Below are 24,491 nucleotides of genomic sequence, written 5' to 3' on the forward strand. Positions count from 1 at the left end.
GTAATGTCACGGGCTAAGTAGATGCCTGAGGATGACGACGACGAAGTGCTGAACGTGACCGTGCTCGGACTGCAGCAGCATTGTACGCATTAGCTCGCCAGTATATTCGCCAGTACGCATTTGCTCGCCAGTGTATACTTTATTCCCCGTAACAATATTAAACATCTTTTGGCAAAAACACCTTATTGAAGGGCATTTGCTGCCTTCTTTTAGTACCTAAAGTGCCCAGCGCATAATGCAGTCACTATATTTAACTAAATTTTTTTCTCTCCCTAAGCAATTGAGCCACAGGCACCATATTGGGGATCTTGTGTTATTTCATCATACCTGTGCTTGCTTCCTAGAATTGTTATGTACTTGAATTCAGCGTTGTGGTTATGGTACGGTGCTGCAAGACTGTTAATACGACGCACTGTGCTCACATTTCGTATCAGACAGTATTAATCTGAAGTTCTCTTGTTCCATCATTTCAACCGTTACGCGTGTGTAAACATGGTTTTGCAACATTTTTCCTTAGGCCCTGATCTGGCTGAAGAAAGTGACACTTTCGAGGGGGCATTCCAACGAATGCTCTATGCTTGTCAGAGTCAAGGTATTAATCTCATAGTCCTGTACTGGATCAACGCACCTGTGTATCGTTTCGCACTAGGAGAAAATGTTTCACGGCTTTGACACACTGCACCATGTCTGTGCCTTTCTCCTGCATTTGATGTTGCATGAGCAAGCCTGTGGTTGGTTATCTTGGAATTATTGGGAGTGTTATGCACCGTATCCGTGGTTGCATTTGCTGTAACAAATTAAAATCTTTTTTTTTTTTTTGCTTGAGAAGGAAAGGTTTGTTCAACATGTAAAAGCTCAATTTGTTTATGCAAAAGAGGGGATCATGATCTTGTAGTTGTGTACTGTGATAGCATGTTTAAGAAAATGGAACATGTGGGATGTATCTTGTGACTGGTATTGAAAACAAGATGCACGTCATCTTTGGCTGCTATTTTGTGTAATTGCCTTTCACTTTTCTACAGCTCAGAAATTTGCATTTGTTTGTGTCGTTGTTGCTCTGCACTGGATAATGCATCACTTTCTTTTGCACAAAACCTTACCTTGTGGTTCACAGCTACGAAGATGTCTGGGGACTGTGTGACACTTTCACACTGTGCTGTTTTTGCAAATCAGCAGGTGTAAAATGGAAAATGATGAAAAGCATGCATTCAAGTCGTGGCACTCTTTAGCTTATCTAACTTTACAAAAGGTAAATGCAAGATTGAGTAACTTTGAAATTTCATATGGTGTTTTATCATCAACTGCAGCATTCTTGCTTTATATATAGTCAGATATGGTTTCTTTCAGCCGAAAGATGCAGGTGCTCATCTCATACGCATCCGATTTTATATTAGTAGTGATTGCATGCAGGGTCTCCACATCAGAAAGGAGCACTGGCGTCAGAGATTTTTAGAAACTTAGTTCATTTTTCTTGCAGATGGAGCTTAACATGTCACCACTATACAATAAAGGAGTGACAACGATTCTTTTAAAATTTACACTGGATCTATTATGTTATTTCCACAGTTATGCTGAGCTACGTTATATGAAAAAGTTGTGCTGCTTTGTGCAGTTTTGTATGAAGCAGTAGCACAATTTGCACAGCCATTCGAGTGTACTTAAAACCATTCGAAATTCACTGAATCATGGGCAGGCATAATCTGTCTGTTTTAACAGGAAGATGTAAATGTGTCTCTTGTGATGAAACCATGCCAAAGAGCACCTTGCCATCTCTCTTCTAGTGAACCACTACAAGTCACACTGCCTTTAATAATGCATATGGGCATTGGTGAGGAACCTACTTGAACATTAAGAAATAACGTTGACTGGTAATTAGAAGGAGGCGTGTCTCTTTTTGTGAGCAGGAGGGCAGCTTCGATCACAGACACGGTTCGTGAAGAGGATGCCTGCTTCTCTCATCTCATGCTTTTCCCACCCCCGAAGAAATATGAACTTCGCAAATACTGTAAGCGCAGTGCGAAGGTGTAATCAAGTAATGCTAGCTAATCCCTTTATCTGCCCCACTCAACAAAGAAGAGTGAAAATAAAAACTAATATGTATAGAGATCCTAAGAAGCATTTCCTTTGTATAATGCACAGAGTCGGACAACGAGATTGGGGTGAAGCCAGATGAGGAAGAAGGCTTTAGAGAAGGTTCTCAAGACTCGGAACTAATGCCACCACCTCCAGTTCCGGCACCCTTACCAGGTTCTCAGCAGGCTGACAAAAGTAGCAAAGGAACAGAGGACACCAAGGAACAATCTGAGGATGATGAGACGTCAGCAGCCCGAAAACGCAACCTCGACACCCCACTGGCAGCTATGTTGCCATCAAAATATGCAGACTTGGATGTTACCGAACTCTTCCCAGAGTTTCGGCCTGGCCAAGTGAGTAACTGCTGACCAGTAAATGCCCTGCAATATGTTGTTGCTGTATCATAGGTTGTAGGTGATTGTTGTGGAATTGCTTCATATTTATGGAAAAGTGGTGAAAAATGCTTAAAGTAATCCTGAGATTTAGTTGTTCAAGCTTGTGGGGTCTTGATGTGAAGAGTGCCACGCTCTTAGAGTGAACGGACACAGCAGACGCGGTCGAAACAAACCCCCGCAGACCCATTGCTAGAGACAACCGTTCGCTCCACCCGCCAAAAAGAGCTGCTCATCTCTCCCGCTCCGCCACCATGGCTTGCCGCCAAGCGTCACTGCCGGCGCCACCGTTCTAACCATGATGATTATGGTGGTAATAAACGCTCGCGAGCACAACGCCACCTACCGCTCGATAGTTGTCACCCCTGAGTGCAGCTTATGCGCGAGACACGTGCACCATGAGGTGCAACCAACATTACAGGGGGTGTTAGCACCCTCACAAGCTGCTTTGGAGTGTGTAAAGGCACGAGTTTGAGAATATTCTGGAGTAGATGCTGCTGCCATCATAAAAAAAAAACTTTTAAGTAGGGCATGATATGCAGCGTCACTTTACTATTATTGATGTCAGCGACTGCACCAGATCATAGTTGTGTTTATACTGTGGTGTTAATATAGAGCACTGTCATTTGTGCATTGACATCTCCATTTGTTGTGCTTGCTCAGCCACCTGATTTAAAGTTATAAAATTTTATTTACAGGTACTGCGCTTCTCACGACTGTTTGGCCCAGGGAAGCCATCGAGCTTGCCACAGATCTGGCGTGGAGTTCGTAAGCGGAAAAAGAAAAAACAAGGCCCGTTTTCTGACATAGGTGGAGCATCACAGGATGCCATGAATGGCCGTGCAGAGGAGTTCGAGTGGTGCTTAGATGTAGCTTCGCCTCCACCTCCAGATATGTGTATGCAAGATGATGAGGTTAGAAAACCAGTATGCCTAATGGAAGGAAGTGCCTAATTAGGGTATGCCATGCTTGTCCTGTTAGTTTGCAATGTGTACCTTCTGCTTGCTGAGCTTTCTTGACATAGTCTTTAAAAACTACTTTATCAGTCTTGGCTCGTGTAGTCTTTAAACTCTTTATCTTTCGTGTCTTTTTCTGAAACATTCAAATGAGGAGGTTTATTGTTTAAATTCAGCTTTACAGCAGTGAATCATTTGTGAGGGACCTGCAGTATAGTGTGTTGCTTCAATTTTTTTAATCAGCCCAGAGAGCCTATTTGGGGTTTACACCTAATTTCTTGGTTATTCGCCTTACCTTAGCTCTGCTGCAGTGGCCTAGTGGCTAAGCTACTCGGCTGCTGACCCACAGGTCGCGGGATCGAATCCTGGCTGCGGCCGCTGCATTTTCGATAAGGTGGAAATGTTTAGGCTCGTGTGCTCAGATTTGGGTGCAGGTTAAAAAACCCCAGGTGGTCGAAATTTCCGGAGCCATCTACTATGGCGTTTCTCATAATCATATGGTGGTTTTTAGATGTTAAACCCCATATATCAATCAAATCAAAGCCTTGAAAAAGCAATGTGTAATAATTTGTAATTATTGGCACTGACAATGCACATATACTGAAGCGACTAGGTAAACTGCGTATTCTGTTACTATTGTTCTGATCTTTAGTGCACAAACATTACTTGTGGCTTACCACCTGTATTTCAGGCATTAATTGACATTGCTTTGCAGCTGCGATTGTTGCGGCCCGAAGAAGAGCAGTCGTCGGGCAACAAGAACGAAGCATCGCGCTCATCCGACGTGTCTCCACAAGTAGCAGATTGGAGATACGGACCGGCTCAGTTGTGGTATGACATGTATGGGATCCCGGAGACTGGAGACACATTCGACTATGGCTTCAAATGCATAGAGGTACGTTCAGTGCACTTAGTTAGTGTTCTCTTAGTTTAGTACACTAAATTTCATTTAGTATACTAACCTTACAAGTTCTTTGATTATGCGGCCAAAAACTTCAATTGGTGGGTGCATAGAGTGTTGCACGAGGTCGTACATCGTAGAGAAATTTGTAGAATTCGACAGTGAAGAGGGGTAAGCAAAATGTAGCCTCGTTGTGGTTCTATCGATCCTGGTACCATGCCGCAGCAAGGTTTTTCATCTTGGTATTGGCAGGAAAATGATGATAGGGACCAGTTTCCACACACCATGCAACTGAAGGAAGTTCAAGACTTTCCCGACGATGCATATCTCATGGTCTCTCAGCTCCAGTGGGAGGACGATGTCATTTGGAATGGAGACGATATCAAGCACAAAGTAAGAAGTGCATGCATGCTGTCTGTATTTTCTCTCTTGCCCTCAAAACGCATACCCTCAACAGAGTGCTCCAGAACATTTTTTAAGACTGATCCTCTTGTATTGCCACAGAGCTAGCTTTCTCACATAGCTGTGAAACACTGCTGTGAAGCCAGCATAGCAGATGGGAAGTTGTACATTTTGACTTAAACTCCAAATTTAAAAGCAGGATATTTGTAATTATAAGCTAGGAATATCTAGACGACATTTCTTGGATCCAGAAACAAATCTGTTACGTTTAGTGTTAGTAAGTCTTAGTTTCATTAGTTGTGTATTTAAAGAAAAACATGCCCCTGAAACAACTTTCCTAATTTTGTAGTTTATAAGTGAGGACTTTGTCCAGGCTGACTTGATGCTTTAGCTAGCATGTGGGTGTTTATTGGTTCGCCGTCGTCTTGGTTGAAAATGCTGCCGTGAGGCCATTTGAAAAAAAAAAAAAAAAAAGTGCCCCACACTCGTTTCTAGGTTAGGGGTGGCGCTGGTTAACACTCCCAGGTATTTAATGCCCATAAATACCCTACAAAAGAGTGGATAGGGAGCAGCCTTCATTGTAGCTCAAATGGTAAAGCATCGGATGCGTAAATCAAAGGTTATAAATTCAGATCCCATCGACGGAAAGGGTGATGTTTTATTTACTTTAATTTCTTTAAATGCAAAAGAGAATCATTACAACATAGTCAAGAAACCACAAATAATGTCACCTATGCTTTTCTTGGCTTTATTGTCTGTAAGTTTTATTAGTTGTGTAAATGCAGAAAAAGTGAGCCCCTCAGACCATTCCCTTGCAGTCTGTGGTAATGCAAGTTATGACCAGCACCGCTTTGCATGCATTCATTTTTCGAACCATGCCCCTGTCTCAAACACAGGTTCTGGCCAAACTGAACAATAAGAACAATGCAGCTGGCTGGGTTCCTTCAATCCTCAATCGAACAGCGTCATCATTTAGTCAGCAAGGTGCGTTGCTTTTTGTGAAGTGATATGCATTTCATACATTAAAAGGAGCAGTAAGGAACAGCATTAAACAAATTTGTGCTGGTGAAGCATTAAATCCTTCAAGTCCTGTTGTCATCATTCTATTGTTCAGTGTATACTTATGTTTTCACATTGTGTGCACTGAATCTTTGAGCTTGTGTTCCTATTCTGGCCAGCATTGTAGACCGTTCATGTTGACAGTTTGTAGTCCAAACCTGTGTAGTGGAATATGTCTGGAAGACATATTCCACTACACAGGTTGGCACATTGTGCTACTCCTAGTGTTTTCATTCATCATTCATACCTTGTACATCAGCAGATTGAAACCATCTACCGGAGGACTTAGTAACTAATACTAATAACCATCTTTTCCGTCAAGCATTACCTAATTTTGCATATAATTAGGAAGTGTGTAATGCATTATGTAACGTATATTGTGTATTATGTTTGTATTGTATTGAAGTCATGGTCTTTACTCATTTGATATTGTATAATGAGGAAATTTTGTTTGTTGACTAATTTTAATGTTGTATTTTATTTCTCGTCTACTTGTAGCCACTCCCCTTTATAATGCCATATGGCCTTCAGGGTAAATAAAATGAAAAATTGATTGCAATCTTGCATTGATGATAGAAAGATAATCAGTTCACGTAAAATCATTATTTTTTTTAGAAAAACTGTGTGTGCCAGCCTATGAAAAACCCAATCTTGCTCACTTTAAGCACACAACAAAGCATCACTGCACCTGCCTATGAGCAGACAACCATCATGGCAAGTTTCCAAGCCTCCCATTTGGTCACTGCAATCTTGTTTGGAGAGCTAAGTAGCCTGAATTATATGCATCATATTTTACTGTGGTGCTGTTTTCTCAAAGCTGTCTGTCTCACTGGATTCGTCAGTACAGGAATGAGACTTAAGATGGCCACTGTTTGCTTAGTGGTCTATTTAGCCGAAAATGCTCAGTAGTAAAATTAGGCTTGTGCGCATTGTCAATTTTAGGTTCGAAGTGAATTCAAAACGAATAGTAATCTTGGTCGAATAATTTCGAATCTAATTTGAATGGTATATATCACATGATATAAAGAAAAGGGGGCATATTTGTCATGACATAATTAACTCTTTCCTTACCGTAGAAAACTGGCCTTTTCAATGTGTGTCTACATGATATTTTTTTTATCAGAAACTGTTGTGCGTACAATGGGTTATTCTATATGAAAATATAGCCCATTCACGTGTTTTTGTAATGCAATAAAATTCAAAGTAAACAACCTCATATTGTTTCATAATTTATTTCTGAAATTTGAGGAAAACTGAAGAAAGTATACAAGAGAAGATATAAAATTGCTGTTATACATTACAGCATTCAGAAAAAAACAAAACTGAAATATACAAATTGTAGCTTGTAATATCAGGAGTAATATTTCCAAATTTAAACATTCTCAGATAAAAAGTATATTTTTAGCGGGCTCTCATCTTAGCGCCCATGACGCATGTGCCACTTGGAGAAGCAGTTGCGGGTGGTGGTAAAGCAGAGATGTGCTTCACAGGTGCTGCAAAAAACATTTGTTTTCACTTCATTTTTAGTGTTCTCCTAGCACAACTTGCAGTTTCTTCGGCTGTCAACCTTTTCCGGCTTGTGCCGAATCCAGTCGGGTGGCAGATAAGAAACTCTGACAGGTTGATCATTTAGGTTCAAAATTTCCTGAATGGGCATCTCTCGGAAAGAAAGCTGATCAAATCGGGAACTCAAATTTAGCTCAGGAATGTCAGGATGCTGTTTGCGATGCTCTTGAAAAAGAATGAAGGTATTTACGCAGGCTATGTCGATACAATGGAAGAACAGTGTTTTCCACCATCGTACGCATTTCCGAAGGACATTGTATGTTCCAATTATCTGGTCAGATTTGTCTATCCCCAACATGCCTGCATTGTAGTCATGTACTAACAAGGGCTTCCTTATTGTTCTCTCAGTCCATCGGTTCCCCACTTTTTGACGTCTTTTTGCCGATATGTGTTCATTCGCTGTGTGAATTGTACTCATTAGATTTACTGCCTTGCGGTCTTTCCACTGGAGAAACAAGATGTTTCCATCCCTGACCCACCCAATGTCCCCCCGCTCAGCCTTCCTTTCCCATATTGTTTCTTTCAGATCGCCAGGGAAGCCTCGGCGATCTTTTCTTGTCGTTGCACATGCCAGCGTTTTGCATTGCAGGAGATGTTCAAATAGGTGCTTTGAGGTATAAAAATTGTCCATGTAAATTTTGTACCCTTGTTCCAAGTATTTTTCACAAAGTTTACTGACAACATCAAAAGCAAACCCATGTGGTCCTGGTGTCTTCCTCTTACCTGTGTAGACAAAGAACTGTAAAGTGTACCCTGTTTCAGATTCAGCTAAAACCCACAATTTGTAACCCCACTTCGTCACCTTATCGGAATATATTGCTTGATTCCCGATCTTGCTTTCGATTTCACCATCCTTTCATCTACTGCAATGGCTTCCCGTGGCTGGAAAAATCGTGCTGACACCTCATTGATATGTTGAAGCAGTGGCCACACCTTCCGCAGTTTTCTGGCTGATGCAGTACTCTGATCCTCCGGATCAGAGACGTACAAGAAAGCGAGGAGAGAAAAGAAACGCTTCCTACTCATTATTTGCGCTGGAAGGAGACCACCGTATATTGACCCAGTGTTCCAGTACATATGAAGGCGTGGCACTTGCACGATACCCATGTAAATGAGGAGTGCAATGAACCGCAACATCTCCGGCGGCGTGACCTCAAGCCAAGAGCCCTCTGCTTCTGAGTAGCTGGGTTTCTCTAAAATTTTCATCCAAGCGTACTTGTTGGTGTACTGACAGATAGTTGAGACCAATTCAGCAGTGAAAAACATCATAAACATGTTCAGTGCGCGGATAAAACTTCGCGTCTCGCTCCGGCGCGTCACATCCAGATGTACGCCAGGTGTTCGTTTAGGTAAGAACTTGACTCTGCATGCTGCATTCGGCAGAATATCGCCTCCATAGGTAGTTGACACCCTAGTAAGAAAACGTAAACAAGTGTCGTCACTTACAAAACACGCTCACGTTATAAAAACAACATCGACATCCGGACCTACGCTTACTTTGACACACGGCTTGAACGTCCGGGCTGTGGAGATGAATCATCGCTGTCAGAGCCGAAATCTGATGATCCAACTTCTTCTTCAGAGTCCTTGCTACAGCTCAAATCAAGATCATGAGCAGTAGAGGCAGCGGAATCACGTTTCCGAAGTTTCTTCTTCAGCGGCGAGCGATGCGCTTTCGGAGCCATGTTGCGAAACACGACGCTACCTCCTCCGTTGTCTGTTTTTTTTTGCGAGGGAGCTCCCACTGATAGAGCGAAACAAAAAAGTAGTGTAGAGTAGTTCTTATATTTCCGGCCAGATGGCGCTAAAAGTCCGCGAGCGCGCATTTTTGTTTTTGGCGGGGCTTTTAAAACCATCGATCCATAGTGATCGATGCTCTATGGGACGGTAAGGAAAGAGCTAATAGCTGCAAAATAAATTCTTTTAATTAAAACAAGGCCTGTGCAAATGCCATTTTTTCGGTTCAAAGGAAGTGGAAGCAACTATGAATAGTAGCAGGATTTGACTTTTGATAGAATGTACATGATAACCTGTAAAATATGTTTCCAAATGTAGTATACTCAACAGCATATAAACCGCTATAACAAGCTTCTAAACTTAAAAAATGATGAATGGATGCGAGTGTAATACGTTGAGCTGGAGCTTTGCAGATTTTTCTTGAACAGATATTTTCACGGCTTAGTACCACTCTATGCCAGTGAAACAATCTTTACGGGGACTACATGTGGAATAATATTGACACATGTTGTTAGGCACCTACCGAACTCTTGTGCCGCTTCCTGCTCTTATGAATTCTGCCACACCAACTGACAAGCCAAACACGCCAAGCTTAACGCACCATGCAATGCTGGCTGCACGTGTCACCTCACCACATGCTGGAAAGAGAAGGCTGGCAGCTTTTCGAAGGAGCGGCACACGGCAAGACGCAAAAAGAAAAAGTTGATGAGGTTTTCACTAGCAAGCTCAGGACAACCTTTGTGTATTTAGTTGACAGGCACAAGTTCGCCATAAATAAATAGTTGTTTTAGCTTGCAGTGTTGTATTTGTTTGTTACAATATACATCTATTCGTTGATTTCAAATACTTCGACATTTTCAATAATTTATATTTGAAACAAAGTGAATTTGAATACTGCGATATTCTTTCGAATATTCGAAGCATTCGAATATTAACACGAGCCTAAGTAAAACACGTTCTTAAAGAGTACTGAGTAATACATAATTCACTTTTACAGCCAAAAGTGTTTCTGGAGCAGCCCTGTTGGGTGCCTCTCAAAAGGGCATGTCTCAGGGTATGCTAGCCAAAGCAGGGGCCAAGTCTGGACTGCAGAGTAAGTTGCCTATATTTCTTCCTTTTTTTGTGGCTCTCTTGTGGCTCATAAAATGCGCAAACAGTTATCTTTCCCGTATGAGCAAACTCTCATCACAGCCACTGTGATGGCTTTGGTTAATGTTATTTTGCACTGGCAGTCACTGTAGGATGTCCAGAAAAATTGGACGACAAATAGTCTTATACCGGTGTCACACGGCCACTTTTAATGGCGATCAATGTCTATCCAGATTAACCACAACCCGGATTAGGTGCTGCCACACAGTCACTTTTAACCACGGTCTGGCGTGATTGGATCAAGGCTATCGCGAACGGCGCATCGCAATCTCTCTGAGAGATCGTGATTTCGCTGTCGTCTTCTGCGTCCTCTGGCCGAGCTTGTTGAAAGCACAATTATCAATAAAATCAAGCAGATTTCAATAAAAACACTTTAATACAGCTAGATATTTTTAAAAAATCAAATTGGAAAAATATCTGAAATATCGCATATGTTAAGATTCTTATCGACCCCATACAGGAGAAGCAGACAACAATCGTTGCCTTCCATGCTTAGTTGAACTTTCGCACCGTCAAAGCTGTTTGAGCACCTTGAAGCAAACTGATTATGCGTGTCGCAAGCCTTTCGACTATGTGACAATGTACACGCACTTTGTGGTCGAATGAAGAGACCTTTACAGTAATCGACTGCTGGCAGGACCGACTGGAAAACTTCATGTGTCAGAAGTGAAACTCTGGCGCATACAATAAGATTGACGCTTCGCAGCGACTGGACGACTATGAGTGTGGGCCATCAGAAATCAAAGCGAAGGTTAAGAATCTAACATAGCAATACAAGTAAGTCCAAGGAAAACTCTATCGAATGATGCATTTATGAAATTACTTTTGTAGTGGCATGCAATGTTTTTGACGTTCGGGCGGTTCTTGCACGAATAACATTGCTGATAAAGGGCTCCATAGAAATATCATTCGCCGAGTTTTGTCAGTGACATTTTTTTACGTCATGCAAGGACCACCTGCTGCATTTCATCGGACCCAAGCTCCAACCGGATTAACTTGGGCCGTATAGCACCGGTTATAAAGTTGATCGCGATCAAGAAAACCCATCCGGATTGCCTTGATCGCGTGTAAAAGTGCCCTTGTGACACCGGTATTAGCATCATCAGATTTTTGGTAACAGACCAGTTCCAAAAGGGCATTCCAATGATCAAGGACCTCAGCAAAGTGGTTAGTTGTTAATATTGTCCATTGAGGTGAATAAAGTCATTAACAAAGACCACGTGCACCCCGCGTGCAGAGTCCGAACCAGGCGACGACAGAGACGACACGTGGTACTCCATCTTTCCTGTTGAAAACGAAGAACTCGTTTATGGCTGCTGGGAAGACGAAGTCATCTGGGATGCACAGGTCCGTATTTTATTTTCAGCATTTAAACAGCCTGCATGTTCACTTACCTGGGACACATTGCGATATTTGTGCAAGGCTGCTAGCTTTTTTTTCTTTTTTTTTTTTTGTAATTCCAACTACAGGCCATGGTAAAGAAACCGGAGCCACAGATTCTGACCTTGGATCCTAATGATGAGAATATCATCTTGGGTGTGCCTGACGATCCAGACCCGAATTCACGTGCAAATGCCGAACCAGTGAAAGAAAAAAAGGTGAAGGCATGTTTCTGTGTTACAGTAAAAATCTTTCCTGGGTGTGTGTGTGTATGTGTGCACAGACACAAATTTATTTGTGTTGGGGAGGACCAGAAGAAAGAGTGGGAGATGTCGGGAGACTTACACATTTATCTTAAAAACAACCTTGGCTCTGTGAAGACAGCTCATGTAAAGCTCATTGAAATATAGTTGAAACAGGGCATTATAGATTTTTTTTTAATTCCTGTTGTTGCAAACAAAAATGTTCTCATGGTCATTGACCAGAATATGCTTGTTAAAAGCAGTGGTTCAAACAAAAGATGATCAGAGGGCATAAATGGCCTTCAAGTTGGTTTTACCCAAAATGTTTTGTTTATACTGCAAATAATCACTTGAATGTTTTGTGCATTCTCTTTTAGTTAGCAGGGCAACCTTAAAAAGCCTTCAGGGATGTAATTGATCATGAAGATGATGTCTCTGTATTTGTCAACTCTTGACAGAATATGAAGTTGTGAGATAATATGTTAATGTTCGCTTTAAACCAAAGGAACTTCATTGCTGAGAGGTGCAGCAGCAGTTCTAAGCAAGCATAAGCTACGGTGGTGGCTTGCTTTGTGACACAGCGACTCTTGCCTTTTAAATGCTAATGCATTTTTAGTCTGTCTATGTCAGGCATCCGGTGTTGTCCGTGGTGGTGTCCGCGTGCCGGCAGGTGTTATCACTCTGCTCTCACTTCCTCCTCCATAGCAACAGCTGTAGACGTGTGCGCTTATTTTCGCCGCTAGCGACTGGAGCATGCGGTGCGAGTGAGTGTAGGAGAGGGTAGGTGCAGTGCTTTGCCACTCTTTTCCTCGCTGTTCTCTCTCTCTCCTCCCTGCTACCCACTCTCCCATCTGCTCGCGCCTCACTCTAGATTGTTCGTTGGCTGGGTGCCTCTCAAGGCGATGGCAGAAGTCAGTGAAGACGAATGTCTGACAGCTACGATACCTTCTCTTGGCACAAGGAATGCATTCGCATTTCCTCCTGATTCCCTACGGGGAGGTGGGGGTATTTTTTTGCAGAGTATTGGGTAATATTTTGAATGTGAACCAGTAAAACTTCATTACAAAAAGAGAAGATAACATGCAACTAACTAATTGAAGATTTGGTGAATACACCGGGATTCTTTCAAATATCACTGTATTAGTCACGTCTGTACTTGCGTGAATATAATGGACTTTGTGATTTTCAGTCTGAAGAGACAGCTTGTTTTATATTTGTAACATGCCAAGACTATAACAGAGCTACACTGGTTTAATAATAGAACCTTTAAAGGCTCAATATTTCACTGGTGGTCTTTCTTGCATACCCAGAGTGCTAAGTAGGATGTGTTACTGTCAATGCATCAGGGATTTGTGGGCCAATAACATTGTGTTCTACCCGTTAAGGCAGCAAAGTGGGGCACAGAAAACGATGTTAAAAAGAAGCTGTTAAAAAGAAGTTTGTAGATGTTTATAAACTCCCATAACATTTATATATGTATACATATATATGTATATAAAATATTTTCTTGCACATCTAAGTCTCAGTACCATATTTATAGTAGTCGTGCACTCTGCACTAATGCAGTATTTCCAATTGATTTGATTGAGGGATAGCTCTTGAGGGCACCGTAAACATGCCACAGTGAAGAGCTGGTGATTATGTTGATTGATTAGATTTTCAATGTGTGCCTGAACGTATGCCACAACTGTTTTTGTTCACCACATTCCCATTAGAGACAGTAGCTGCTACTGCTTAGAGTCAAACCCGCGGCCAATTTCTCAGTTGTGGAACTCTGTAACGGTACTTTGCATAATGTTACTCTGCCTTTTTTTGTTTTGCTGTAGCATTTATTCAGACCTCTAATAAAGCAGTAGCGTGACAGAAGGCTTATTTGAAAAATGTGTCACTGTTCGTGCTGCGTTTTCACCCAGGCACCGGGCTCTAACTCTGTCTTCATGAAGTCAGGTGTGACTGCCGTGTCAACTCACTATGCTCCTCACCCAGCACGTTTCGGGGGTCTTGGCCCCCTCTATGGTCGCATGCCTGTTCCCATGCAGGCTCTCAAACCTCCTGGCAGGGCTTCCTCTTTTGTGCCCATTGGTTGCTCTTATGTCATGGCCCACGTGAGCGTCGCATGCTGGACCTGGTGCTTGTGTGTGCATGCTTTCCTTGCTTCTTTTGCTGTTGGATGGAGCCCTGTTGTCCACTTGCAGGACTGTTCACAGATGTTGTGGTTCTTGCTAACTTCAAAATAAAAGAGTAAAACATTTTGAAGGTACAGTAGACTCATGTTAAACAAAACCTGAAAAAGACTAGGAATAAGTGTTTCGTTTAACAGGAGTTTTATTTACTGAGAGAAAGAGAGGGGTGCAGAACTAAAGTACAAAACTAATCATATTAGAGGCAGTTTCATTTAAGCAGCAATTTCACTTTTAGCGAGTTTCATTTATTTAGAGTCTACTGTATATGTAAAGCCCACTGCCAACGGTTTATCCATCTGTTTATAAGAATGTATAGGCCAAATGGGGACAATGGAGCATCGTCTGCGCACTTCAGCTATATAATATAGACAATGATGCCTTAAAAATATGTTGTGCAGGTTTTATGACGGCTGTAAATTTCTTTCTCATTAGCTCTAGCCGATGGCTATGCGCACAATTTTGTTAAAAAAGCACAAAGCCTCCTTCCAACCATATTGTGACATCATACAATTAATATAAATAGGAATAGCACAATTGGGTAGGTCTCAACTGTTAGGCACTTTGTATTGTTTATGTCATACAAAGATTGAAACCTAGATAATTTAACAGATTTCATTTTTGGAATTATTACTTCTTTGTCAGCTATAATTGAACCATAATAAGTGAATGTTTTGCTTATTTGTCATGATAAAACATGCATTACTTAATGAAAATGCTTTTTTCTGATGAAAGTTTTGGAGTGGACAACAGATTAACGGTATAGAATAATTTCATTTGCTTGCTTGTGCATGATCCAGCAATTTTTTTTTTCTTTTGCATGTGTGCGTTCTCTGCTTATTGCTCTTCTTTTCCTGCATGTGCCATGTGTTTCTTCATTTGCATGTGTGACTTTTTTCTGTGCAGTAAGTCTCTAGCTTTTATGTGGTGATTCAACGTGCTGACGTTTATGGCAGAATGGGAGAACCTTTCATGCATGGTCTAATCAGTGGGCAGTCAAGGTTACTTAGCAGGCTATTGTTCTATATATGTGTTTATTCATTGTCACAAGCCACTAACCAAAGCTAAATGAAGGGAAGATGTCATATCGACCAATGGCACCTTATCAGTTAGAGAATGAGCGTAGCAATGAATAAGTGAGAACGAAACAGATATTTAATGTGAGATGGTGAGAATGAAAGCTGAGCAGATATTTTGGGAGGGAGGGAGAATGATCAAGTGTAGGCTACTGTTAGTGTGTATACTTTGTTGTGTGGCCGTTGAATATAGCGTAGCAAGGTACTGCTCTTAACAAATTTTAATATATCTGAATCGCAGAGCAAAACATTCATCGACAAGTAGTTCAACAAGTAGCGACTTCTAAACAGTGTTGTCTGAGATGGCTTCACAGCTGGCAACAGCCTTTTCTTTTTTCTTTTCTGTTTACAAAAATGAGGAACTAGTCTAATTCCCAGAGTTGTGACACTCTTGTAGATGGCATTACACTGTGACATCCGAGAATCTTCTTTTCCTAAACTTGCGATTTGTTTCTGTGTGCTGTATATTTCTGAGTAGTCCCACTGGCAGATGGTTTTCAGGTCTTTAGCTTTATAAGTTCTAAAAGTATGTGGAAAGTTGCCAAATGTGCCCAGCTAGCATGAAGAGAGCCCCCCCCCCCCCCCTTTTTTTTTTTATTGTGCACAGTGTTGTGAGAAAAGGCTGGTATAGTTTATTTGTTTGACATACCCTTGATTGCCAAGGTATTGTGGAGGGTAGTAATATTATATTATGTAGATTATGAAAAAGGAATGACCTGAATGAAATAAAACAATGTAAATGTTAATAGATTTGAACATCATGTATTATCTGCAAACATTAGAAAATCTTCAACTGAGCATCTAGCCTAAATTCATTTATCCACCTTGACAACATTGCAACACCAGCAGCTTTATATTATGACTTAAAAGCTCAAAAGTGAACAGAATGTGACTTTTCTCGCATTCATATTTGAATTTAGCTCAGCATGGTTCAGTGTATAAACGTGCAACACTTCTGATGAGGACAGAAGTGAGGAACAGACAAGACATGTTAATCAGTTCTATTTTCATTCGATAAGTTGTGCTGCTGTACGCTTTAATATCGGAAGAACCAACCGGTCCAGCATGTTGCCTTACAAAGTTACATTCTCTGCATGTTGTTTCATTATTGTCATGAATGGCATGCGGCGTGGATAGTAGTAACAGAATCGGCGGTGCAGCTGTTCAATTCCATTCGCAAGGATATGGTGCGCAAGTCACGGATCCTCCTGGGAAAAGCGGGCGTCATCGCCGAGCCTGAACCACCCAGCCCGGTAAGCCTCTCTGCTTTGTCTTCGTCACGGCACATGTTTCAAAAATGCATACAAGTGTTATTCCTACAAATGAAATTGTCCAATGTTTTACATTAAAGTGGCATTTTAGTGAAAACTAGTGCCAAGCCTGCATGAAATGAAGCATAAACTGAAATCCTGCTATACTATTTATTATTCACACGACCTGACTAGTACAACTTGAAACAAGATCTTTATTGCATTGTATGGGCTCTAAATTTTATTCGCATTTCAGCACGAATTCGACTGTTAGGCATCTTTGTACTATTTATTTTTGATGCATCCTGTAGTTGGTTACATCCTACAAGTAAATACAAGCTCTACTCCAGAACTGTGGCATGCCTGCCACTCATCTCTGCAAGCCAGCCATGCGAGGTAGCTTCTGTTGTGACCACAAGTACTTTTTCACTGCTAATGTAAATTCTACATGTATCAACAATTCTAACTTCATTCATCCTACTTAAAACATTACATTTCCCCGAGCAGGGGTGTCAGAATCTTTGCTGAAATATGCCTGGAAGTTCCAAGTTTTTCAAGTGAAACCTAGTGACATGAACATTTGTCTGTATGGGAAAATCACATGCCTGAAATAGGCTAAGGGTGCTTTACATCACAGAAAGGAGCAGATGCTATTGAATGAGAAATTTATGCAAATTTTATTTAGGTGGGACAGTGTTGGCTGTAGTCGGAGCTTGCATTTATTCTTAGGTTAGTGACGGTCGTACACAACATGTGGTCAAGTTTTTATGTGGGTTTGGATGTCACCAGCAAGTCTAGACATTTGTTTATCAACGTTTTTTGCAGCCTCCTGTGCAGACAATGGAGAAGGACCCATACAACATATCCAATGATGAGTTCTACAACCCCAAGCTGACACAGGACTCTGCCCTCAAGCCAAACGTGGGTGGCAACCTGATTCAGCACTCGATCCCGGCCATTGAACTGCGAGCCCCCTTCTTCCCCACCCACATGGGGCCACTCAAGCTTCGGTCATTCCACCGACCGACACTGAAACGCTACTCACACGGTGCCCTGGCACAGCCTGGACCACACGGCGTCATCCCACTACTCAAGCATATCAAGAAGAAAGCCAAGGTGGCATATTGAATGATTGGGACCTCATCTTATGCAAGAACACTGTGCATTTTCTGGGTTATGTTTGCAGGGATTGGATGTCGGCATTGCTGTAAAGCACTTAATTATAAATGAATTAAATTTCCAGGGTTTTACATGCCAATATTGCAGTATAATCAGGAAGAATGGCAAAAAGGGGATCCAGGGTTTTACATGCCAATATTACAGTATAATCACGAAGAATGGCAAAAAGGGGAAAATGAGAACTTGTGATGATAAATTTGAAAACAGGAGATGGGTGCTGGAGCCAACAATTCGACAAGCAGATTTGTATTCTTTAAGACTGCAACTGATTTCCTTAGCTCTTGTGTGCATATGCCTCGTACCCTCTCCTTCAATCCAAACAAAGGAGGAAATTGTCAAAATGTTGGCTCCAGTATGCACCCCTGTTTTGGAATTTCTCAAAATTTCTTAATATGATCATAAAGCTCACTGCAGTGTCATATAATGAGCGAATTGTGACCACCTAAGGTTCGGTTCTTTAATGTGCACCTTAATCTAAGTAAATGAGTTCTTTTTTGCGAAAATGCAGCCACTGTAGTTGAGAATCAAACCTTCATCCTTGAGTTTAGCAGCCAAACAACTTTGCCTCTGAATTACTACGGTGATTGACATATGTACTGATGGAGCATTGAGACGTTGTGCATCACAGAATGAATTTTGTATTTGGCATATTTGTGCTTGTTAAGCGAAGTGATAATTTTGTAGTGATAATGCACTGGGACCGTAGCATGCTTTTTTTTTTTAGACTAATAATAGTTTTGTTCATCCATAGTCGTAGCAATACCGGCACGTCCCTCTGTTTAGATTCAAGTAACCATAGCGGTTGGTCTCTCAGCCATTGGCCACACCTTGAGAGACTGCAGCTATATATGTGACCATATATGTCGCCACGTGTAGCTGTTGTTGAGGTACCGATGGAAAATCCAACAACCATTGGGGTCTATCAAATGACTTAAAAAGTGAAAACAATGTCGCTGGGGGATAGTGCTACAACATGCTGCATATTTTGTCCTGAGATTCCTCACTGTGAAGCTTGGTGAGAAGCTTGAGGTTAATGATCCAGTGCCTGTTAAAACAAAGTTCTTCACTTTTGTTTGAAATACACTTCTGACACTCTTTATTAACTAGGGAAACTTCTTACTAGCTTAAAAAGTTAGAAGTGTTGTGGAGATGCAGCTGAGTTCTGCTTATAGGTACTAACAAGCTTACTTAGTTGTGAGGTATTTTTGTGGAGTCACTTGTTGAAATTGCTAGTTGCTTGTCACGTTTTTTGTGCTTATTGACATTTTCCTTCAAATGTAGCGAAATTTTATAGCGCGTCTGTTCACTAACAGAACGTTTGGCAATGACCTTGTGTTGAACATTGAAATCAAAGATGTTGGAGGAGTCGTGAAATAACTTTATTCAAGCACTGTCAAATGTGCAGCAAAGAGTGGAGACTAGAGAAGCTAGAAGGCGATATAGTGGAGACTACCCTAGAGACCATGCTGAAGACTTACGTTAAAAAGTAAATATGCGCTTTCAGGCATAGTTGCACATATTTTCACTATACAAGACAGCTAGTTATTTTTACCTGTCTTTCGTATTTGAGCCACATTTGTATACTTAGTCATTTTAAAAATATTACCAAGAAATAGAGAAGTTATTGAACTTCTACCCCTCTTGCACTTCACAAAATTTGCACCGCTAGTTTTGGGATGATTATTCACTTGTTAGCTCGGCGACATCTGGCATATCTGGTTACTGGCATGTTTTAGACCCATCAGCCTGCCCCATTTACAAAGAATGTTGCTGAATTTCGTCCTTTTTCCTGCCTCTGAACAGATGCGAGAACAAGAGCGTCAGGCGTCTGGTGGCGGTGAAATGTTCTTCATGCGTACTGCCGAAGACTTGACAGGTCGGGATGGGGAGGTGATCCTGTCGGAATACTCTGAAGAGCATCCTCCATTGGTCATGCAAGTGGGCATGGCCACCAAGATTAAGAACTACTACAAAAGGGTATGCACACTGCCTGCTACCCATGGCAGTTTTCTACACAACTTCCTTCTGTTGACGATTGCCGTCATTATAAAACAACACACCAAGCTGATCAGTCGTTCGCGCAATGTGTTATAGAGAAGCAGAGTTTAAATTTGTTCTTGCATGTTCAGTGGTGTTTCCTTCTGGCTTCAGCAAGTTATGCAAGCAATCATTGCATTTCGTTGAGGAATATTGTTATTTTGTGTCAGCACTGCTGGAAGCAGTATTAATATAGGAGTGCACATTGAATCCTTATAGCATAACGTTCAGGCATCCCTTGGTATAATAAGCTAGATAACTGCTGAATGTTCTTTTTATGGTAGGAACTGATGAAAATCAAGCCAATCAATAATTTTAGTGTTAATGTTTCTTTAACATTAGCATGCAGCATTCTTTTGCTTTTCTTTAGGAATAATCGCACAATAACAGGGAAAATTTATTGTTGGCACTTTGGTCTAACTGTGCAATTGATCATGTGTTGGGAGTACTTTTGTTATGCCGGGGTTATTACCCTTATCTAACTGAATGGTTAGTTTTTTACGCTCCTGGGCAATATTCCCACATCAGGCTTAAATGTTTGTTGCTTATTTCAGAGGAGATTAAGCGATAAGTTCTTATCACCAACATAGCGGAAACATGCTGTCCCTAATGTTTAGATATGCAGCACAGTAACAAAGATAATGTACTTGAAAAAGCTTAGGAGGAAAAAGATTGCAGTGATCCTTCTCCAAGTATACTCTCTACTGCTATCTAATAATATTATTCAGCTTCAACATTGCTGTTACCGCTTGATGGTACACTCTAATTTTGCAGCCATCTTTAACGCTGCCCAAAATATCACAGAGATGCTATGCCTGTTCTCCAGAATGACTAATTTGTAGTTTGCCTTGTATCCCTGAGCAGCGACCAGGCAAGGACAGTGGGGCTCCTGAGTACAAGTATGGCGAGACGGCCTACGCACACACCTCGCCCTTCCTGGGCTCCCTGGCGCCTGGCCAGAGCTTGCAGGCCTTTGAGAACAACCTCTTCCGGGCGCCCATTTATGAGCACAACCTGCCAGACTCGGACTTTCTTCTCATACGTACCAGGCAGCAGTGAGTAATGAATGCAGTTTGAACTATTTCACAGTGTTTAAAGCCTCATAGACACCTTGAAACAGTGTAACGTAATGTTTTGAAAACGAGAACACAAATAAAAGTGCACTGTCCAACAAACTTATGTGTGAGAATAAAACCAAGGACGTAGCAGTTATACAACATCTGGTTTCTGCACTCTGTTTTATTTCCTTATCTTAGAGAGGTGGGGCACAATTCTCTCATTCTTATTATTAGGCTTGTGTGAATATTCGAGCACTTTGAATCATGGAGGAAGGAAAAAGAAAGGAGGGAGTTCCTTCTTTCATGCTTCAAATATCAATTCAAATATTACAGTCTTCGAATTTACTTCAATTTGAATTTAAATTGTTGGAAATTTCGAAATGTTCAAAAAAAAAGGAATAGGTGTACCTATAATAATCCGCATGTAACTCTTTGTAAAGGTGGTTTCACTGCAGCGGAGCGGTACTATACCGCGAAGCTTCACTTTAACGTTAAATGAACGACTCGCATTTCACGAGATCAAATCCCGGCTTCGGCGGCTGCATTTCCGATGAAGGCGGAAACGTTGTAGGCTCGTGGGCTTTGGGTGCACGTTAAAGAACCCCAGGTGGTCGAAATTTCTGGAGCCCTCTACTACGGTGTCTCTCATAATCATATGGTGGTTTTGAGACGTTAAACCCCACATATCAATCAATCAGCGTTAAATTAATGTAGTAATCTCACATCTATTCGTCTTTCGTAAGGTTTCAAAGCTTTTTATACCAGCTTATAGGCTCTGAGCACAGTAAATTTCAAAGCCTAATGTATTTTATAGGTTATCACTTGCGTTCTGCCAAAAGTTCTATCCAGCTATTATTCAATATTGGTTCCACTTTTTTTGAAGAACCAAGGAGAATGACACTTGCACATGCCTCGTTTCGATTGTTGAAAAAATTTTGTGCAGGTTAGCTGCGTCTTGACATATATGCTAATTTTTTATAATACGTTATATATACTATTCATTCGATTTGAAAATATTCAAGCAAGTCACTATTCACTTCAAGTTAGCTTTGGTCATAAATTTTACTGTTTGCACAAGCCTACTGATTATATGTGTGGGACTGTGTGGTTATTATTTATGCAATAAACGTGGCCTTCAAGACGGTAGTTTTTTGCAGTTGTAAACAGCTTTAGGTGCAAGGTATCTGTCACTTTTTTCTGTGTGTGAAAATTTTGTAAAATTTTATTGCAGTTTCTTTTTAGTTAAATAAAATAAAGTTTCTTCATTCCATTTCATTCAGTTAAAATATTACCTTACAAAAATTTTAAAGGTATACTCTGGTGCAGCAGTCTTTTAAGGGGCCCTGCTACACTTTTTGAGCATTGTCAGAAAACACTACCTATCGGTAGTAGAGGCTCTTGAGAACATGCAAGCAAAATATTATAGCATAGCACGTAACCTGAAATTCACAATAAGTTATCAAAGTTAGCAAAAAATTGCTTTTTCTTCTCTCGACAAATGATGGAAGACGCTCAAAAATCACTCGTAGAAAGCCCATCTATCAGCCATTGGCTGATTTGAACATGGCACACTTGGTCCTTATAGTAATCACCGCTGGAGGCCACAACTTGTCCACGTCTGCGCGTGCGATCACACTGGAAAAATTGTGTATTCAAAAAAAAAAAGAGAGAGAGGGGGGAGAAAAGTGCTCAAAGTCACGAGGCACATTTGACATATTTTGTTTGCCCCTGCCATTTCTTTCTGCTTAGCTTCCAGTGCTTTCGACGTGGAGAGAAGGAAGAATGTTATTGCAGTGTGCAACAAATCTTAGTAGCTCCGCCCGTACTGCACGAATTCTTAAAATTTTCGCGGCATTGAATTCACGAGGTGATAAGCTCTTTTAGTGAATTCATTCCGTGTTTACTAGAAAAAGTGTTTCAGGGTTCCACCCGAAAGCTTTTGCAGATGTAGCACATTGCTTTATACAGTCGAATCTCGATAATTAGAACTCGAAGGGGACCGAAAATTTGTTCGAATTAAAAGAAGTTTGAAATAATAAAAGCTAAGTAAACGGAGGGCTCCCCATGCAGTGGCACATGTGCATTAAGCTAACACACGAGGGGGAAGTTTCAGAAGACTTACATTTATTCACAAATCACAGGACATCCGTCATTAAGGGGGGACGAGGGGATCAAATCGCGAAATTCTCGCAAAAAAACGAATTTTGGATAAGGGCAGATTTGGATTCTGCATCACCATTTCTATCATATCTAAAAATATTTCCGCCGAAAACGATCTCAAAGTAAGCTTAAAAAATGTTTTTCTGACAGCGGATCGCAAAAAGCTGGCTGAAATCTGCGCGAAAATGGCCCATTTCCGAGCGCGATACTTCCGCGCCTTCGCCGCCGCTCGCGGAAAGCTTGGTGTCACTGGAAAGCCTGCTTCACCGCCGTACTTCTCCCGGTGAAACCACGACTCTACGAGCTAAGATAAACGCACAAACAGAAAAAATGCGAAGGCATCCGCGACGCCTTAGACGCGCACCCATTGGTCGCTCCTGTCACGTGGTACTGAGCGCGCTCTGTGAGTGGCTGCTGGGACGCGCTTGCTTGCGCTGGTCGTCTGCTCCGCGCACGCACGTCTGCTACGCACACGCTGGCGCACTATAGTTTGCGAATCCCCTGCCGATACGCCGATACGGTCGCCGATACGCCAACTCTTCTCTAGCGCGAGGCTTAGCGCCCGCAATGGATCGTCGCGTGGACCGGAAGCGCAGGACGAAGTACCGGACGAATTACGCTTACGGGAAGCGTAAACGCAAGCCTCCTGTTGGGAAAACGAAGCAGTCAGCAGCGATTGAATCAGACGAATTGAGTACCGCGTCGCCACCAAGCTACGTGTCGTCGGAAGCCGACACCTGCTCGCTGCCGATGCTCGGCAGTGAGGCCTATGACGCGGGGCCGTCAACTAGCCGCGACGTTGCGGTGTGGCCCGAACGCGAAAGAAGTTTCGTTTTCGCTGCGGCGGGTGACGATGCGGTGCCGGCTGTTCAAAGTGACGGTGAATCGACGCCTGGCAGTGACACTGAAGACCCGGGGCCATCAACTAGCCGCGGCATCACGGTGCGGTGTGAACGCGAGAAAAGTTTCGTTTTCGTGGCGGCGGACGACGACGTGGTGCCAGCTGTCCAGGATGTCGGCGATCGTTTGCCTCAGCGGAAGCGCACCGTTCAAATACACCTGGAACCTCGTTTCGTGTCCTCGGAAGGCGCCGAGAAGCAAGCCAGCAGTGTCCGCGATGCACTTCGCGAGGTGTCGGCAACGGAGCGGAAGTTCGGGTTCGCGCAGCAAACGGAGTAAACATCGGCAACAAAAGAGGATGAGTTCACCCTAATTCAGGTTTCTGCCATGAATTCCCTAATAGGACCTGCACTCTGCCCAAAATGTTGTAAGAAGACTTTGTCAGTGCAGCATGGGACAAAATTGGGCCTGGCAGTAAAACTGGTACTTTTGTGTGCTTCCTGTGGCCCTATTCATTCACCTTGGTCATCCAGTAGAAAATCCGAAGGAAGGGCTTTTGAAGTCAACCTAAGAGCCATGCAAGCAATCAAGTCCATTGGAAAAGGGCCCACTGCCCTGAATGACTTCTGGGCTACAATGAATGTCTCTCATCGGGGCATTCATCAAAAAACCTATCAGGAACACCTAAAAAAAACATTCAAACCAGGAGCAGAGGAAGCTGCACAAAACATCTTTGCAGATGCTGTGCTTGCGGTAAAAGACGTGTACAGTAAGATGCAGCCATCAAGCCCAAACAACATCACAGTTGTGTATGACGGCACGTGTCTTACAAGAGGCCACAGCTCACACATTGG

The 24,491-nt window shown here is 42.0% G+C and overlaps 1 protein-coding gene across 4 annotated transcripts in view; it reads left to right on the plus strand.

Moving 5' to 3' along the window:
* Positions 1-24,491, plus strand: part of Taf1 (TATA-box binding protein associated factor 1) — a 67,123-nt gene that overhangs the window by 8,435 nt on the left and 34,197 nt on the right. For 2 of the 4 annotated variants that reach the window (XM_037421332.2, XM_037421333.2), the window contains exons 5-17: positions 518-592; positions 2,140-2,426; positions 3,164-3,379; positions 4,137-4,316; positions 4,575-4,715; positions 5,621-5,708; positions 10,084-10,179; positions 11,473-11,582; positions 11,705-11,833; positions 16,274-16,366; positions 17,189-17,479; positions 19,346-19,519; positions 20,444-20,634. In XM_037421332.2, coding sequence (XP_037277229.1) covers positions 518-592; positions 2,140-2,426; positions 3,164-3,379; positions 4,137-4,316; positions 4,575-4,715; positions 5,621-5,708; positions 10,084-10,179; positions 11,473-11,582; positions 11,705-11,833; positions 16,274-16,366; positions 17,189-17,479; positions 19,346-19,519; positions 20,444-20,634 — 2,071 coding nt within the window. The remainder of the gene's footprint in view (positions 1-517; positions 593-2,139; positions 2,427-3,163; positions 3,380-4,136; positions 4,317-4,574; positions 4,716-5,620; positions 5,709-10,083; positions 10,180-11,472; positions 11,583-11,704; positions 11,834-16,273; positions 16,367-17,188; positions 17,480-19,345; positions 19,520-20,443; positions 20,635-24,491) is intronic. The other 2 variants (XM_037421334.2, XM_075877954.1) reach the window with 1 other exon arrangement.

This window comes from Rhipicephalus microplus, chromosome 2 (assembly GCF_043290135.1).
Source record: "Rhipicephalus microplus isolate Deutch F79 chromosome 2, USDA_Rmic, whole genome shotgun sequence".
Classification (NCBI taxonomy): Eukaryota; Metazoa; Arthropoda; class Arachnida; order Ixodida; family Ixodidae; genus Rhipicephalus; species Rhipicephalus microplus.